The 19,476-nt window shown below is 42.9% G+C and overlaps 1 protein-coding gene across 1 annotated transcript; it reads right to left on the bottom strand.

Annotated features, from left to right (window-relative positions):
- Positions 1-1,758: 1,758 nt before the first annotated feature.
- Positions 1,759-16,710, bottom strand: LOC135541048 (solute carrier family 2, facilitated glucose transporter member 11-like). The gene is made up of 11 exons (XM_064967182.1): positions 16,612-16,710; positions 5,482-5,642; positions 5,187-5,311; positions 4,842-4,971; positions 3,577-3,725; positions 3,147-3,334; positions 2,774-2,884; positions 2,553-2,654; positions 2,408-2,483; positions 2,145-2,272; positions 1,759-1,991 (listed from the first exon to the last, which is right to left on the bottom strand). Exons 1-11 carry the CDS (start codon positions 16,708-16,710, stop codon positions 1,797-1,799), a joined length of 1,464 nt encoding a protein of 487 aa, XP_064823254.1. The 3' UTR covers positions 1,759-1,796.
- Positions 16,711-19,476: the final 2,766 nt, after the last annotated feature.

Here is a 19,476-nt window from a genome sequence, read left to right as displayed (position 1 = left end):
AACTTTAAACATTTTTAAGTTACATGTTTTATTAAACGTTTGGACATATTTCAAAATAAGCATACTTTTCTATAGACGTCTGTTTTTGTACACTGTTTTTGAGTCTGTCATCTCTGTCTGATTGATACAGAGTTGGGGATGAAATAAATATGTATTTGAAACTTCCTGAGTGTGTTATTGTGCCATAGTTTTGGTTGAGTTGACTTTGATTTACTTTTCATGACACATCATGGTTCACTTATTTAGCCATGTCACCCACTGGATTCAAGCTCTTCATGTGGCCACAAGTAGAAAATTAACACGATGTTACTGTGCAGAATAGATTAGTGCAGAATAAAACATTGTAGTGTAAAGGCTACATTATTGATGAAACACAATTTAGTGTCATATCTTTATTTTTACTCCCTTCCAGACAGTCAAACTGCACAGACATCTGCTACATACTGGTGGTGACATTCAGGTGTTGGAAAGGACAGACAGATATGTCATTCTTTCCCAGGAACATTGTTTTATTTTCAGTGTCATGTCATTGGGGTTGATGTCATTGCAGGTTTCAATAAGTTAATAAATACCACACTGACATCAGAAATGGTATTGATCTAATAGGTTTACAGTCAAATGAAATAGAGAGCCCTAATCTAGTGTCTTGTTGTATAATCAATGATAATATACCATATTGAATCGACATGTTATATCAAGTAGTCCTTACCTAAACATATTTTTCACTTGCATTTCCAGACACAGATTAAGCAGACAATGTGTTTTTTTTAGTCCAGGACTAGGCTTCATCTGTTTCCAGGAAACTGGTCCATTGTTTAACAGCTTTGGGCTTTTAGAAAGAACTGTATAGTACATAAAATAATATACACTACCGTTCAAAAGTTTGGGGTTACTTAGAAATTTCACAGAACAGCGCAAACTGGCCCTAACGAGAATATAAAGAGTGGGGGGCCCCGGTACACAACTGAGCAAGAGGACAAGTCCATTACATGTCTAGTTTGAGAAAGACGCCTCACAAGTCCTCAACTGGTAGCTTCATTAAATAGCATCCGGAAAAAACACCAGTCTCAATGTCAACAGTGCAGAGGCAACTCTGGGATGCTGGCCTTCTAGGCAGAGTTCCTCTGTCCAGTGTCTGTTATTTTGCCCATTTTCAACTTTTCTTTTAATTGGCCAGTCTGAGATATGGCTTTTTCTTTGCTACTCTGCCTAGAAAACCAGCCTCCCACTCCTCTTTCTAATATGGTTAGAGCCAGTTTGCGCTGTTCTGAGAAGGGTGTACACAGCATTGTACCAGAATTTCAGTTTCTTGGCAATTTCTCGCATGGAATAGACTGATGAGTTTCAGAAGAAAGTTCTTTGTTTCTGACCATTTTGAGCCTGTAATTGAACCCACAAATGCTGATGCTCCAGATACTCAACTAGTCTAAAGGCCAGTTGTAATTGCTTCTTTAATCAGCACAACAGTTTTCAGCTGTGCTAACATAATTGCAAAAGGGTTTTCGAATGATCAATTAGCCTTTTAAAATTATAAACTTGGATTAGCTAACACAACGTGCCAATGGAACACAAGAGTGATGGTTGCTGATAATGGGCCTCTGTACGCCTATGTAGATATTCCATTAAGAATCTGCCATTTTCAGCTACAATAGTCATTTACAACATTAACATTGTATTTCTGATCAATTTGATGTTATTTTAATGGACAAAAAAAATGTTTTTCTTTCAAAAACAAGGACATTTCTATGTGACCCCAAACTTTTGAACGGTAGTGTATACTGTATATACAAATGTTCTCAAAATGTTGTTTCCAAAACAAAGTCAGCCTTTTCGGTGTCTGTCCCCCTATTCTTGTAGTTGAGTTTGTTAAAGTCCTCCATGATCTCCACCATGCTCTTGCCTTTGGTCTCTGGCATGAAGTAGAGCATGAACGCTGAGCTGAACATGCAGTATGCCACAAAGACCAGGAAGCAGAACTGGCCTAGAGCATCCTACATGGGCACATGAATAATGTTAAAGATCAACAGATAACTCACTGACCAGACAGACAGTAGGATCTCAGAGATATAAAACCGTCAGGGAATGGTAGTCGTTCGGATCACTGATATTAAGTGTGTGTATGTTGACTTGGAGCAGTATCTTACCACTATGTAGGGGAAGAACATCCCGATGAGGAACAGGCCGAGCCAGTTGACGGAGCCGCTGATGACGTAAGCGGACGGTCTCCAGGCCTGCAGGAAGAGATCTGCAGGGAGGGCCATGGATACCCCGGCTAGAAAGATACGAGTACTGTGACAACCAGCTCAGCCTGGCATTAGCTCACTCAATTCCAAATACTCCGAACTGGAATCGTACACACCAAAATGTGACATAATACATAAGACATTTATAAGCGTAGAGTACTCACAAGGTCCTAGTCCATAAACACAGATGACAGAGAAGATGAGGGCGATGTTAACATAAGGGAACCATGAAAACAGGTCCTGTTGAGAGAGAAAGGACGGTGTTAGTTCTCATGTCAGCTGACACAGAAACCCGAAGTGTTGGTTTACCTTGATGGACAACATAACAACAAGGATGGACATGATGACTCCCATCAACAGGTAGCCATAGCCCATCAGCATCTTCCTGCCCGCACGGTCTATCAACAGAGACTGGGACACAACAAGGACAGGAGGTCAATATGGCCACTAAAACAAATGTTATTGTATTGTTCAGTTACAGACAGTGATGTTATTCTCCACTATGACCTCCAGTATGTTATGGTACTCACACAGAGACTGATGGAGATGAGTTCTGTTGCTCCGATGCCAATGGACAGGTAGTGCATATTGTCCTCTGCTACTCCAGATTCACGGAAGATGTCAAAAGCGTAGAAATAAATCTATAGAACAAATTCTTGGTCAATGTGGAGAAGATGAGATGAAAGGAGAATGACAAGATAATATAGAGAATGAGAGGGCTCCCACTTGCAACAGTTACAAGCATTTCTTCTGAAAAAGGAAGGGAATGGATCACCTCTTCACTTCTCTGTAGAATGCAGAATAACCTCATTGGGGAAATACAACCTACTGACATTGAACTCGTGACTAAAGGTAGATTCAGTAATGTTGCAGTAAAGGTAGATAGAGTAAAAACAGACTCACTGCGTTAATACCACAAAACTGAACACAGGCACAGGGGATGACCAGAGCCAGCACTTGCCACCTGACACAGCGAGAAGTCAGCACGTCCCACACTGTCTTAGACTTCTGGCCCTGCATGCTCTCCCTCTCCTTCTCCATGTCATCCATCTCCATCTTCAGGTCATCCTCCTGCCACAGCCACTGCAGGGCTATGACAACAACATACACACAAATCACGTTATTCAACAGCAACATCATATACACACCTCTTCTCGCCATCTCTGATGATATGATGTGTACGGATGTGTTATATTATATGTGTACTGTTATGTTGTACATTATGAAGTGTATTCTGTGTTTGATTATTGTATGGTTTAGATTTGATCCAGGGACATTCTTCCCCCAAAGCCATCATAACAGATAAAATAAAAATGTCTCACATTATTCATACCTTTTTTTGAGCCCTCTGTGTCGCCTTTGTCGATGTACAGGTAGCGAGGTGCTTCTGGGAAAAAGAGCAGGGTCACAAACTGGATGATGGCAGGGAGGCCACCAAGGGCCATCAGCCAGGGCCACATGTCATCTGTACCCATCACCTCCCTACAGAGAGACAGGGAGGGAAAGGGAGAGATCGAGAGAGACAGAGACGGAGATGGGGGGGGGGGGCAGAAAGACAGAGGGAGAGACTTGGTAAGAAATGATTCATTTCAATTTCATAGAGAGCTTTGCCATACACTTGTATGTTGTTCTCCAAAATTATTAAATTTCTGGTAATTTGTCAGATGAGCTATTCAGAATATGTACTTCTGCCCAGCCGGACCAGGACAGGGGAATCCAATGTATATGACAATGAGGCTGGTCCGAGGTTCAGGGTGGGTCAACTGGAACATTCAAATCAAATCAAATCACATTTTATTGGTCACATACACATGTTTAGCAGATGTTATTGCAGGTGTAGCGAAATGCTTGTGTTTCTAGCTCCAACAGCGCAGTAATATCTAACAACTAACATCTAACAATTTCACAATACACACAAATCTACTAAGTAAATTAATGGAATTAAGAATATATAAATATATGGACGGGCAATGTCAGAGCCTTCTTCACCACACTATCTGTGTGGGTGGTCCAGTTCAGTTTGTCAGTGATGTGTATGCCAAGGAACTTGAAGCTTTCCACCTTCTCCACTGCTGTCCCGTCAATGTGGATAGGTGGGTGCTCCCCCTGCTGTTTCCTGAAGTCTACGATAATCTCCTTTGTTTTGTTGACGTTGAGGGAGAGGTTATTTTCCTGGCACCACAGTCCCAGAGCCCTCACCTCCTCCCTGTAGGCTGTCTCATCATTGTTGGTAATCAAGCCTACTACTGTTGTGTTGTCTGCAAACTTGATGATTGAGTTGGAGGCATGCGTGGCCACGCAGTCATGGGAGAATAGGGAGTACAGGAGGGGAATGAGCATGAAGGGGATTTCACTGAACAGTGTGAACTTTGGAAGGGTGATGTAATCTATGAAACTGTGCTGTGACTGTGGGTTCTGAGGATGTGTGTTAAGGTGTTATGAACATTAACCAATGCAGCCTGGTCAACCATGCTGACCGCTGCACTGTGAGCACAACACAGAGGTCAGAATGCTTGACCAGGCTAGAACAACTGATAATTAAGAGGGTAAAGTAACCTGAGAACAAGGGTTCGGGGGTTAAGTAACAAGGGTACTGACTTGATGCCAACAATCTGACCCATGACCTTTCCTAAGCCAATAAAGATGGAGCTAGTGAGGGTCAGGAATCCTCTCAGCTTCTTAGGTGAACTCTCGCCAAGGTACATCAGGTGCACACTCAGCCCCATGCCTGAGAGAGAGGACGAGAGAGAGGAGGGAGAGGTGTAAGGAAGGAGATATAGAGAAAGAGTGAAATAAAGAGAGAGAGAGAAAGAAAGGGGAGAGATGGAGGGAAGAGTTACAGGAGAAGTAAAAATTAAAATAATACTGCAGGATGCTCCCATGTTCCCACATAGAGTAGACTATACACACAGAGAGGGAAAAAACAAAGCACAAAACACATACCAACATTATATCCATAGAGAAATCTGCCCAGCAGGATCATCTCAAAGGACTTGGCCATGAGACTGAATACCATCAGTAGAGCGGCTACAAGGGCCACTATGTTGTTGAACAGCAGGGCTTTCTTCCTGCAAAACAGAAGAGTGAGTGAGTGAGTGAGTGAGTGTGTGTGTGTGTGTGTGTGTGTGTGTGTGTGTGTGTGTGTGTGTGTGTGTGTGTGTGTGTGTGTGTGTGTGTGTGTGTGTGTGTGTGTGTGTGTGTGTGTGTGTGTGTGTGTGCGTGGCCCTAAGTGTCTTACCGGCCGTAGGTGACAGGGAGACTACCACTGTGGATAGCCCCGACCCATCCTCCTAGACTAAACACAGATACGATGAAAGACCAGATGAGCATGTTGGTGGAATCGTCTACTGGAACCTCATACCTCCCCAGCCAGGTCTGGTTCACAAAGCTCTGTATGTGCTACATACAGACAGGGAGAGAGAGAATGGATTTCACCTGTCCAGTTTAGTTAATGTCAGTGCAGATGGACGAAGCCACCATAGAGTATTGAGATGAACCCTGAGTTTTGGCAAGTAAGCTCACTTATAAATCAGGGTTGGGTGGATTACTTGATAATTGTAATCAGTTACTGTTTATAGATTATATGACAATAATAGTAATTGTAAATGTAATTCATTGGATTACTCAAAATAAATAACATTATCTAATTTCTTTGGGATTACTTCCTTCATAAACCAGCATCTGTCTCTTCAGTTATTGCTGCAGACCGATCAATTTCCTCTAACTTTGCCCACCCAACTCCCCAGCATCTTTGGGTAAGTGCTGGCTCAGCTGCCTGCTGCCTCTTCTTGATAACATGGCATTACTGCTAAAAGGTCAGCTTCACTGTCAAATAGATTGTGGTCAGTAAAAGAGTAAATGGTCATTTGAGTATCTTAGACACCCTTAACATAAAAGGCTGGTATGATAAAGGCTCCAATAGACAGATGTAACAGATCCAAGAGAAAACAGATTATTTCATGAGTTGGATGACTTTTAAGTCTGTCGTTCTGAATTAAAGTGCTCCAAATTTCTTGTTGTTTTAGGTCAGTCGGTAGTCGGTGAATTTGAACGATGTGTCGTTTGGAGTCCAACTGGCAGTACAGTACACAGCAGGTTACTCTGGACATGATGGCGTGCCGGGCTCTTGTGTCGGTTCGGGACCCCGCATTTCATCTCACTCAGTCAGTGTTTACCTCAAACGTTTAGAATTTACCCCCCTATGAGTATGTCATAACATAAAATAGTCTAGACTTTATTTTCTCTATCTTTATTATCATGAAATAACCTACCCCAAAGATGTCATGAGTCATCTTACACTATGTAGAATTGCCCAAACATTTATTTGGGCCCCCAAATGAAATAAAATGATGATGCTATATTTAACGTATCTCAATGAGCAGTAATTAAAGTATGCCCAAATGCAGGGACCTGTCAGCATTCTTGACGTCCACTTCTTCCAAGTTTTGCTGGTGCAACTACTTATTTAAATCTGATATGCCTAGTTGTCTTCGCAAAATAATGCATTGAGGCACTTTCCTGGACAGTGTTTATTTTAAGTCATAAAACTTTTGAAAAGGCTATATTGAAACGCCCTTTGCCTCAAGTATTTTGTTTTGTTTGTCCTTTTAGTACTTCAAACCAACATTCAAAGCATTCTGAATACTCCTGACTTGTGCTTTTATTTAATTGAAATTTAACTCTGGTCACAGGCCTCAGAATTTACCAATTAATAGCTGTTTTACAAAAAAAAGCATGTGCTCATAGACCTTAGTGCCGCTTTTGACACCATCAATTACCACATTATTTTGGAGAGATTGGAAACCTTAGTTGATCTACACAGACAAGTTCTTGCCAGTTTAGATCTCATCTGTCGGAAATATATCAGTTTGTCTCTGTGGATAGTTTGTCCTCTAACAAATAAATTGTGCATTTCGGTGTTCCTCAAGGTTCTGTTTTAGGACCACTATTGTTTTCAGTAAATATATCTTGGTGATGTCATTTGAAAACACAATGTCAACTCGCACAGCTGTACATTTCGATGAAACATGGTGAAGCCCCAAAATTGCCTTCCCTGGAAGTCTGTGTTTCAGACATAAGTAAGTGGATGGTGGCAAATGTTTTACTTTTAAACAGAGATGCCTGTTCTCGGTCCCAAGAAACCAAGAGATCAAGAGATCTGATCTGACAATTAGTCTTGACGGTTGTACAGTCGTCTCAAATAAAACTGGGAAGAACCTCAGCATTACTCTGGATCCTGATCTCTCTTTTGACAAACAAATCAAGAATATTTCAAGGACAGCTTTTTTTCATCTTCGTAACATTGCAAAAACTGGAAAATGATGCAGAAAAGCTAATCCATGCTTTTGTCCCTTCTAGACTAGACTACTGCAATGCTCGGATAAAACATTAAATACATTTCAGTTAATGCTAAATATGTCTGCTAGAATCTTGACTAGAACCCCAACATTTGATCGTATTACTCCAGTGTTATCCTCTCTACACTGGCTTACTGTTATGGCTTGGGGTGATTTCAAGGTTTTAGTGCTAACCTACAAAGCATTACATGGACTTGCTCCTAACTATCTCTCCAATTTGGTCCTGCCGTACATATTACACGTACGCTACATTCACAAGACGCAGGCCTCCTTATTATCCCTAGAATGTATTAGCAAACAGCAGGAGGCTTAAGCTTTCTCATACAGAGATACATTTTTATGGAATGGTCTGCCTACCATGTGAAAGACACAGACTCGGTGTCGACATTTAAGTCTTTACTGAAGACTCATCTCTTTATTAGGTCCTATGATTGAGTATAGCCTGGTCCAAGGGTGCTAAGGTGAACAGCAAGGCACTGGAATGATGAACCGCCATTACTGTTTCTGCCTGGCTGGCTCCCCTCTTTTCACTGGGATTATCTGACCCTATTAAGGAGGCTGAGTCACTGGCTTACAAGTGCCCTTTACATGCCGTCCCTAGGAGGGGTGCATCATGTCATGCCAGGCTATTTTGCACTATACTCGACTTGAGTGAGTTGAGTCACTGATGTGATCTGCCTGTATGGTCTTGCGCCTCCTCGGGCTCGTGCAGTGGAGGAGATTGTCGTGGGCTATAGTCAGCCTCGTCTCAGGCTTGTAAGTTAGTGGTCTGTTGATATCCCTCTAGTGGTGTGGGGGCTGTGATTTGGCAAAGTGGGTGGGGTTATTTCATGCCTGGTTGGTCCTGTCCAGGGGTGTCGTTGGACAGGGCCACAGTGTCCCCCGATTCCCCCGTCTCAGCCTCCAGTATCTATGCTGCAATAGTCTATGTGCCGGGGGACTAGGGTCAGTCTGTTATATCTGGTGTAATTCTCCTGTCTTATCTGGTGTCCTGTGTGGATCTAAGTATGCTCCCTCTAATTCTCTTTCTCCCTCCCCTCACCCTCCCTGAGGATGTGAGCCCAAGGACCATGCCTCAGGACTACCTGGCCTGATGACTCCTGGCTGTCCCCAGTCCACCTGGTCGTGCTTCTGCTCCAGTTTCAACTGTTCTGCCTGAGGTTATGAAAACCTGACCTGTTCAGTGGATGTGCAACCTTGTCCCAGACCTGCTGTTTTAGACTCCCTCTCTTTCTCTGTCTTGATCCCTTTCACTCTCTTTCTCTCTCTTTCTCTCTCTACAGCACCTGCTGATGTGACATCTGAATGCTCGGCTATGAAAAGCCAAATGACATTTACTCCTGATTAGTATTTGCATCTATGACCGTTTGAACATTTTGAAGAACAATCTGGCCTTAATGGCAATGTACTCTTATAATCTTCACCCGGAACAGCCAGAAGAGGACTGGCCACCCATCAGAGCCTAATTCCTCTCCAGGTTTCTTCCTATGTTCCTGCCTTTCTAGGGAGTTTTTCCGAGCCACTGTGCTTCTACATCTTCATTGCTTGCTGTTTGAGGTTTTAGGCTGGGATTCTCTGTAAGCACTGGGTGACATCTGCTGATATAAAAGGGCTTTATGAATACATTTCATTGATTGATTTGATTGATGTTTGGGGCAAATCCGACACAACACATCAATGAGTACAACTCTTCATATTGGTGGTTGCTGCATCATGTTATGGGTATGCTTGTCATCTGCAAGGAGTAGGGAGTTTTTTTATGATAAAAAGAAAAGTAATAGAGCTAAGAACAGACAAAATCCTAGAGGAAAACCTGGTTCAGTCTACTTTCCAACAGACACTCGGAGACCAATTTACCTTTCAGCAGGACAATAACCTAAACCACAAAGCAAAATATACACTGGAGTTTCTTACCAAGACAACATTGAATGTTCCTAGGTGGCCTAGTTACAGTTTATACTTAAATCAGTTTGAAAATCTATAGCAAAGACTTGAAAATGTCTGTCTAGCAATGATCAACAACCAACTTTACAGAGCTTGAAGAATTAAAACAAATAAAATTAGCAAATATTGCACAATCTAGATGTGCAAAAGCTCTTACAGACTTACCCAGAAAGACTCATTGAAGCTTCCGGGTTGGAGCGAGCGGTCGCATCTACACTTCGGTCCGCAGGTAGTATAACTTTTCATTACATTTCATTATAGTACAACGGTTTGATTTGTCTAATCTTAGCAATTTCTTCTTAGCTAGCTACATAGCCGTCTTTGTATCAAAGATAATTGCATAATTATCGTATTTCGTCGTCCTAACGTATCTGCCCAGCAGCTAGCTAAGCAGCTAGCTAACATCCACTGTCCACCAGCACTGTAGAAACTATTACACTCAACTGAACGACTCGATTAGCGTAGTGTCAGCTAGCTACATAGTTGCTAGCTACATAGTTGTCTTCGCTGTCTTCGTATCCAAGATAATTGTGTAGTTCAGAGTGTGTAGACTTAGAGTGACTATCTTAATTTACCGAGGTTAGCTAGCCAGCTATTTGTCGTCCTTAACGTAGGAGATGCTGCTAGCTAGCTAGCCAACAGCTAGCCAACCTCTACCGAATTGAACTTCAACTACCCGGTCAACATTCCGCGTCGCTCCACAGGTAGTATCACATTTTAATTTCACTTCATTACAGTACAACGGTTTGATTTGTTTGATCGTAGCTAGCCAGCTACATAGCCGTCTTTGTATCTAAGACAATTGTGTAGTCTAGAGCGATTTTCTAGGTTAGCTGGCCAGCTATTGTCGTTCTTTTAACGTAGCTAGCCAGCTAGCCCCGAATAGCAGCACTGTAGAAACTATTACAGTACAACGGTTTGATTTGTTTGATCGTAGCTAGCTAGCTACATAGCCGTCTTTGTATCTAAGACAATTGTGTAGCCTAGAGCGATTTTCTAGGTTAGCTAGCCAGCTATTGTCGTTCTTTTAGGTAACGTAACGCTATCAACCTGCTAGCAGCCAGCTAGCCCCCGAATAGCAGCACTGTAGAAACTATTACACTCGACGGAACGACTTGATTAGTGTAGTGTCAACACGCAGCCACTACCAGCTAGCCTACTCCAGCAGTACTGTATCATTTCAATCATTTTAGTCAATAAGATTCTTGCTACGTAAGCTTAACTTTCTGTACATTCGAGACGTGTAGTCCACTTGTCATTCCAATCTCCTTTGCATTAGCGTAGCCTCTTCTGTAGCCTGTCAACTATGTGTCTATCTATCCCTGTTCTCTCCTCTCTGCACAGACCATACAAACGCTCCACACCGCGTGGCCGCGGCCACCCTAATCTGGTGGTCCCAGCGCATGACCCACGTGGAGTTCCAGGTCTCCGGTAGCCTCTGGAACTGCCGATCTGCGGCCAACAAGGCAGAGTTCATCTCAGCCTATGCCTCCCTCCAGTCCCTCGACTTCTTGGCACTGACGGAAACATGGATCACCACAGATAACACTGCTACTCCTACTGCTCTCTCTTCGTCCGCCCACGTGTTCTCGCACACCCCGAGAGCTTCTGGTCAGCGGGTGGTGGCACCGGGATCCTCATCTCTCCCAAGTGGTCATTCTCTCTCTCTCCCCTTACCCATCTGTCTATCGCCTCCTTTGAATTCCATGCTGTCACAGTTACCAGCCCTTTCAAGCTTAACATCCTTATCATTTATCGCCCTCCAGGTTCTCTCGGAGAGTTCATCAATGAGCTTGATGCCTTGATAAGCTCCTTTCCTGAGGACGGCTCACCTCTCACAGTCCTGGGCGACTTTAACCTCCCACGTCTACCTTTGACTCATTCCTCTCTGCCTCCTTCTTTCCACTCCTCTCCTCTTTTGACCTCACCCTCTCACCTTCCCCCCCTACTCACAAGGCAGGCAATACGCTCGACCTCATCTTTACTAGATGCTGTTCTTCCACTAACCTCATTGCAACTCCCTCCAAGTCTCCGACCACTACCTTGTATCCTTTTCCCTCTCGCTCTCATCCAACACTTCCCACACTGCCCCTACTCGGATGGTATCGCGCCGTCCCAACCTTCGCTCTCTCTCCCCCGCTACTCTCTCCTCTTCCATCCTATCATCTCTTCCCTCTGCTCATACCTTCTCCAACCTATCTCCTGATTCTGCCTCCTCAACCCTCCTCTCTTCCCTTTCTGCATCCTTTGACTCTCTATGTCCCCTATCCTCCAGGCCGGCTCGGTCCTCCCCCTCCCGCTCCGTGGCTCGATGACTCATTGCGAGCTCACAGAACAGAGCTCCGGGCAGCCGAGCGGAAATGGAGGACTTCGCCTCCCTGCGGACCTGGCATCCTTTCACTCCCTCCTCTCTACATTTTCCTCCTCTGTCTCTGCTGCTAAAGCCACTTTCTACCACTCTAAATTCCAAGCATCTGCCTCTAACCCTAGGAAGCTCTTTGCCACCTTCTCCTCCCTCCTGAATCCTCCTCCCCCTCCCCCCTCCTCCCTCTCTGCAGATGATCGTCAACCATTTTGAAAAGAAGGTCGACGACATCCGATCCTCGTTTGCTAAGTCAAACGACACCGCTGGTTCTGCTCACACTGCCCTACCCTGTGCTCTGACCTCTTTCTCCCCTCTCTCTCCAGATGAAATCTCGCTTCTTGTGACGGCCGGCCGCCCAACAACCTGCCCGCTTGACCCTATCCCCTCCTCTCTTCTCCAGACCATTTCCGGAGACCTTCTCCCTTACCTCACCTCGCTCATCAACTCATCCCTGACCGCTGGCTACGTCCCTTCCGTCTTCAAGAGAGCAAGAGTTGCACCCCTTCTGAAAAAACCTACATCGATCCCTCCGATGTCAACAACTACAGACCAGTATCCCTTCTTTCTTTTCTCTCCAAAACTCTTGAACGTGCCGTCCTTGGCCAGCTCTCCCGCTATCTCTCTCAGAATGACCTTCTTGATCCAAATCAGTCAGGTTTCAAGACTAGTCATTCAACTGAGACTGCTCTTCTCTGTATGACGGAGGCGCTCCGCACTGCTAAAGCTAACTCTCTCTCCTCTGCTCTCATCCTTCTAGACCTATCGGCTGCCTTCGATACTGTGAACCATCAGATCCTCCTCTCCACCCTCTCCGAGTTGGGCATCTCCGGCGCGGCCCATGGATTGCGTCTACCTGACAGGTCGCTCCTACCAGGTGGCGTGGCGAGAATCTGTCTCCTCGCCACGCGCTCTCACCACTGGTGTCCCCCAGGGCTCTGTTCTAGGCCCTCTCCTATTCTCGCTATACACCAAGTCACTTGGCTCTGTCATAACCTCACATGGTCTCTCCTATCATTGCTATGCAGACGACACACAATTAATCTTCTCCTTTCCCCTTCTGATGACCAGGTGGCGAATCGCATCTCTGCATGTCTGGCAGACATATCAGTGTGGATGACGGATCACCACCTCAAGCTGAACCTCGGCAAGACGGAGCTGCTCTTCCTCCCGGGGAAGGACTGCCCGTTCCATGATCTCGCCATCACGGTTGACAACTCCATTGTGTCCTCCTCCCAGAGCGCTAAGAACCTTGGCGTGATCCTGGACAACACCCTGACGTTCTCAACCAACATCATGGCGGTGGCCCGTTCCTGTAGGTTCATGCTCTACAACATCCACAGGAAGCGGCGCAGGTCCTAATCCAGGCACTTGTCATCTCCCGTCTGGATTACTGCAACTCGCTGTTGGCTGGGCTCCCTGCCTGTGCCATTAAACCCCTACAACTCATCCAGAACGCCGCAGCACGTCACCCCGCTCCTCCGCTCCCTCCACTGGCTTCCAGTTGAAGCTCGCATCCGCTACAAGACCATGGTGCTTGCCTACGGAGCTGTGAGGGGAACGGCACCGCATACCTCCAGGCTCTGATCAGGCCCTACACCCAAGCAAGGGCACTGCGTTCATCCACCTCTGGCCTGTGCCTCCCTACCAAAACCCGCTCAGCCCAGTCAAAACTGTTCGCTGCTCTGGCCCCCAATGGTGGAACAAACTCCCTGACATCTAGCAATGATCAACAACCAACTTTACAGAGCTTGAAGAATTAAAACAAATAAAATTAGCAAATATTGCACAATCTAGATGTGCAAAAGCTCTTACAGACTTACCCAGAAAGACTCACAGCTGTAATTACTGCCAAAGGTGATTCTAACATGCATTGACTCAGGGGGTTGAATACTTATCTAATCAAGATAAATTAGAGTTTTATTTTTCATACTGTTTTACTTTTTTGTGTAGATCATTGACAAAATAAATACAATTAAATCCATTTTAATCCCACTTTGTGACACAACAAAATGTGGAAAAGGTATAATTTACCTCGTACCTCTGCACATCAACTCGGTACTGGTACTCTGTGTACTCTCTCTTAGCCAAGATATCGCTACTCATTGTGTATATATTATTAATTTTATCATTACATGTTATTACTTCTCAATTTAATTTTCTTCCTCTCATTGTTGGGAATGGCCCATAACTTAGCATTTCACTGTGAATTACGTAAATATACATTTTCACAAAGGTTGCTGTTTCAGTCTCTTTAGATATTTTTGTCAGATGTTACGATGGAATACTGAAGTATAATTACAAGCATTTCATAAGTGTCAAATACTTTTATTGACAATTACATGAAGTTGATGCAAAGAGTCAATATTTGCAGTGTTGACCCTTCTTTTTCAAGACCTCTGCAATCCGCCCTGGCATGCTGTCAATTCACTTCTGAGCCACATCCTGACTGATGGCAGCCCATTCTTGCATAATCAATGCTTGGAGTTTGTCAGAATTTGTGGGTTTTTGTTTGTCCATCAGCCTCTTGAGGATTGACCACAAGTTCTCAATGGGATTAAGGTCTGGGGAGTTTCCTGGCCAAAATATCAATGTTTTGTTCCCCGAGCCACTTAGTTATCACTTTTGTCTTATGGCAAGGTGTTCCATCATGCTGGAAAAGGCATTGTTCGTCACCAAACTGTTCCTGGATGGTTGGGAGAAGTTGCTCTCAGAGGATGTGTTGGTACCATTCTTTATTCATGGCTGTGTTCTTAGGCAAAATTGTGAGTGAGCCCACTCCCTTGACTGAGAAGCAACCCCACACATGAATGGTCTCAGGATGCTTTACTGTTGGCATGACACAGGACTGATGGTAGAGCTCACCTTGTCTTCTCCGGACAAGCTTTTTCCGGATGCCCCAATCAATCGGAAAGGGTATTCATCAGAGAAAATGACTTTACCCCAGTCCTCAGCAGTCCAATCCCTGTACCTTTTGCAGAATATCAGTTTGTCCCTGATGTTATTCCTGGAGAGAAGTGGCTTCTTTGCTGCCATTCTTGACACCAGAACATCCTCCAAAAGTATTCGCCACACTGTGTGTGCAGATGCACTCACACCTGCCTGCTGCCATTCCTGAGCAAGCTCTGTACTGTTGGTGCCCCGATCCCGCAGCTGAATCAACTTTAGGAGATGGTCCTGGCGCTTGCTGAACTTTCTTGGGCGCCCTAAAGCCTTCTTCACAACAATTGAACCGCTCTCCTTGATGCCCTTGATGATCTGATAAATGGTTGATTTAGGTGCAATGTTACTGGCAGCAATATCCTTGCCTGTGAAACCCGTTTTGTGCAAAGCAACGATGACGGCACGTGTTTCCTTGCAGGTAACAATGGTTGACAGAGGAAGAACAATGATTCCAAGCACCACTCTCCCTTTGAAGCTTACAGTCTGTTATTCGAACTCAATCAGCATGACAGAGTGCTCTCCAGCCTTGTCCTCGTCAACACTCACACCTGTGTTAATGAGAGAATCACTGACATGATGTCAGCTGGTCCTTTTGTGGCAGGGCTGAAATGCAGATCATCTGCATGGCAAAGAGGGACTTTGCAATTAATTGCAATTCATCTGATCACTCTTCATAACATTCTGGAGTATATGCAAATTGCCATCATACAAACTGAGGCAGCAGACTTTGTGAAAATTAATATTTGTGTCATTCTCAGAACTTTTGGCCACAACTCTTCATAGTCATTGAACACTGGTCACTTTAATGTTTACATACTGTTTAATCCACTATATGTATATACTGTAAACTCTTAGAAAGAAGCGCACTTTTAGGTTCTAGATAGCATAATTTTTTCTGAGTGTAGTCACCTCTTATCCTGTATAACTACTGCTGTACACACCGTTTCTATTCATGTACTGTCCATACTGTATAGAGATATATAGACACACCATACTATGGACTCTGACATTGTTCGTTCTGATATTTCTTAATTTTACTTTTTTAATTTTGGACTTTTTTAAAATTAATTGCGTATTGTTTTGTTTTTCTAGGTATTATTACTACACTGCTGGAGCTAGGAACACAAGCATTTAGCTGCACCTGCGAAAGAATCTGCAAATCTGTGTACGCGACCAATAAACTTTGGTTTGATTTGACCCTGCTTATGATGTCTAAAGCAACATGGTATACTTCAAATACTCCAACAACAGTCCTGTAACCTCAACCCCACCATGTTTCTTTCTGTCTGCTCACATGATATGACAATACACAGTCGGGTCTGTATAAATTGGATTGGAGAAAAAGCTGTTGCTGATGAACTGTTGATCACAGTGCTATCCATTAGGATTAGGTCACTCCCTCCTCTGGCTGGGAAGTGATATGATATCTCCCTGTTCTCCTGGGAAACTGGACACTGTTTACTCTCTCACACTTTGTATGCACCCTGCTGTTTGTACCTTTTGATATACACTCAATTGAAAAATTGCAATACTGTAATACTGTAGTGTAATTGTGACATATCAACTTAATAACAATAATAATAATAGCATTTTCTTACTTTAAAGCTAATTTGTGCTCCTATGTGGCTCAGGTCATATAGGTTTTTCTTTGTGATATCAATCTTAAATCAGATTACGTCTTCACTTTTATCCCTCAATGCTATTCCTCATTATCAAGTTTATATTCAACTCCTTAGAGCTGACCATCAGACAGCTTTCTTACCTCTGCTGGAGAAGACATGATGGAAACTTGCATCCCATATTGAAATGATCCCCCAATTCCCAATACCAATGTCAACAGGTAAAGCCTCCAGTACTGCATCTAGAATATAAACAAGGATGTCTTACAGTAATTAAGAATTATAAACTGAGTTACGTCTCAATGAAACAAAGAGCAATATTACAGACATGATGCAAGTTTGATAGATTACAGTCAACAGTCAAATAAAGTGTGCAAAGTTTTTTGACTCAACAATTGTGTTACATTTATTTTTTTTAATTGTAGGATGTCTCTCAGTATAAACAACATAGGAGTAGAAATGGCAGAGTGCAGAGTCTCTTTTTTAAAACTATTTATTGAATAATTTCAGTATGAGCCTCTTCATCAATTATATGAGTGATGTGTTGTTGTCTTACCAGATCATTGAGTGCTTTTCCCATCTTTCCATCTGAGGCTCACCTGGATGCTGTCTGGAACAGCAGAACAGGTGGACAGTTGGTTGATCGCCTGCTGCTGCTGAGGGAGAATGGAGGGACACAGACACCAAGGAACATTTATCCCCACAGATACCACAGTCCTGTCCCCGAAACTGTTATGAATCACATTGTCTGGGTTGTAGTGGAAGAAAACCTTGTTGGAGAGGAGGAGGAGGAGAGAAAGAGGGGGATGGGGGTAGAGAGAGCTCAGATTAGTGATCACTGAACAGTGAGAGGAACAGGACTGAACCAGGAACATCTTACTGGTCCAAACTGGATCTCACCAGATTCCTTCCCACTGATAACAAGCCCTGGCCTTGTGACTGTGACTCCATCATGTTTGTTTTTACTCCGGTTTGGTATTAGGTTTAATTTTCATAAGAGATGGATGGTTAGGAAGGTGCCTTGATAAAACAGGAATAACTTACTTATTGTTCCGTGAGTCACTGACTGTACACATCAATGTGGAAGCTGAACAGGACAGGTGCTGCCCAGTTCCAGTTTAACATTGAGCACTTTGTAAGGAATAAAGAAAACAGTCATTTCCAAATCTTCTGGTTGATACTGTATGTTTTGTATTGTAAAAATATTGTGCATTGTTTTTAAGTTGCCTTTCGATTGTTTGTGTTGTTTTGATTACTGAGTATCAAGCAGTACTGTCCTGGTGATTGTTATTGGCAACATTGTCCCGTACTGGTGATTGTTATTGGCAATAAACTAAAAGAGAATTGATCATTAAAAATAATAAATAAACAGGCTAAGGCTTATCTCCAATTATGTACGGTACTTCTGACCTGATATACTAACACGAGATGAGAATAAAACATGTACTTTATCATTCAATCATTTTCATGTGGATACGACAAATATAGTATATCAAGCAGTTGATTTTCATAACTATTATCTAGCGAATGCAATAAAAAAGAATATTGAAAATATGTTTGTAATTATTGCTGTATGTACTGATAGCTATTTACTGATCCAAATGAGATAATTTGATATTCTAATTGTTTGCATATGAATGCACTATTTATTATTTACAAAAACCTGTGTGATGCTAATTTAGTTGATGATAAAAAAGCCAATGTACCTGACCGTTAGTAAAATTTCCTGCCATAATAAAGAACATGCAATGACATGGGGGTCTCCCTTTATGTCCAGTGTTTAGCATATTGTGTAATCAGTTAGTTTATATCTAGACAGATACCTTGCATGGTCTTGTTGATTTGGACAAATCTGGGGTCATCATGTTCTTGCCATAACAAAGGTGTTGATTGAGTTGTCTAAAGGATGTCTATGGAATGGTAGACCACTTGTGACCAAAGAAGAAAGCCTGTAAACACTTATTAACTTACAAGATCATTTATTTTCCAACATAACAGAATGATATTAAATTACAACAACAAGAAGATAAATCAAACACAATTTATTATCACAATCTATTCCAAACAATGAAATAGAACACACCATTTTCAAAACAACAGACAGTTGGATCATTTGATAATAACGATTTGTGAAATTATATATATATATATATATATATATACACAGTATAATATTTATCTGAACATACAGTAGCTTTGGATAGAATTGTTTCACCTTGTTAAACTATCATCCACCATATCCTTATGATAACCCTATGATACATGGGGCAGCAGCAGTTGAACTGCACATTTACCTGAACATCATTTTTTTCACCATTCCAAATTTGATAACAATATCATTTCTGACTGATACAACTTTTAAAAATCCTCTCAAGACACATAGGACCCCCGACTAGAATATAGTGACAGGGTTATGACTGATTTCACATCTTTTTTTGGAGTATCTTAATTAACAAAAACTGGTCACAGTAGAATTCAAGAACAGTATTTCATACTAGCTGCTGAAAAGCCACATGGTTCAAATTGACAAGTAAACAGAGTACATGTCACGACTTCCACCGAAGGTGGTTCCTCTCCCTGTTCGGCGTTGGCGTCGCCGGTCTACCAGCCATCACCGATCCATGTTTCCTTTTCAGTTTGTTTAGTCTTTGGTTCATTCACACCTGGTTTTCATTTGCTTTAATTTCTGTGTGTATATTTACCCCTGTTTCCCTGCTTAGGTTTGTGCGGGATTATTTTTCTTGTTGCTTGTGGAGGCTTTCCTCGGTGTATTTGTTTTTGCGCCATACGGGAGTACTGTTAGTTCCCATTTCCTTGGGCGTTGTTTTGGGGTATTGTACTGTACCGTGTTTTTGAACTTGCCCTGATTATAATATACGCTACACTGACATCTCTGCGTTTGACTCCTCACCTACCTTCAGTGCGTAAACGCAACAGTACATTACCGTGAAGTGCTTAAGTACAAGCCCTTAACCAACAATGCAGTTAAGAAAATAAGACTTAAGATA

This window comes from Oncorhynchus masou, chromosome 6, assembly GCF_036934945.1.
Source record: "Oncorhynchus masou masou isolate Uvic2021 chromosome 6, UVic_Omas_1.1, whole genome shotgun sequence".
In the NCBI taxonomy this organism is placed as follows: domain Eukaryota; kingdom Metazoa; phylum Chordata; class Actinopteri; order Salmoniformes; family Salmonidae; genus Oncorhynchus; species Oncorhynchus masou.
The sequence above is the reverse complement of the archived record's forward strand: the minus strand, read 5'-3'. Positions and strand labels throughout refer to the sequence as shown.

Excerpts from the sequence above, each read along its gene's own strand:
- LOC135541048 (XM_064967182.1), bottom strand. The coding sequence starts at position 16,710 with ATGCAGTACTGGAGGCTTTACCTGTTGACATTGGTATTGGGAATTGGG. Across the intron at positions 2,484-2,552 it reads TTGTTATGTTGTCCATCAAG|GACCTGTTTTCATGGTTCCC; the intron begins GTAAACCAACAC and ends CTCTCTCAACAG. Across the intron at positions 2,273-2,407 it reads TGTTTATGGACTAGGACCTT|CCGGGGTATCCATGGCCCTC; the intron begins GTGAGTACTCTA and ends GTATCTTTCTAG.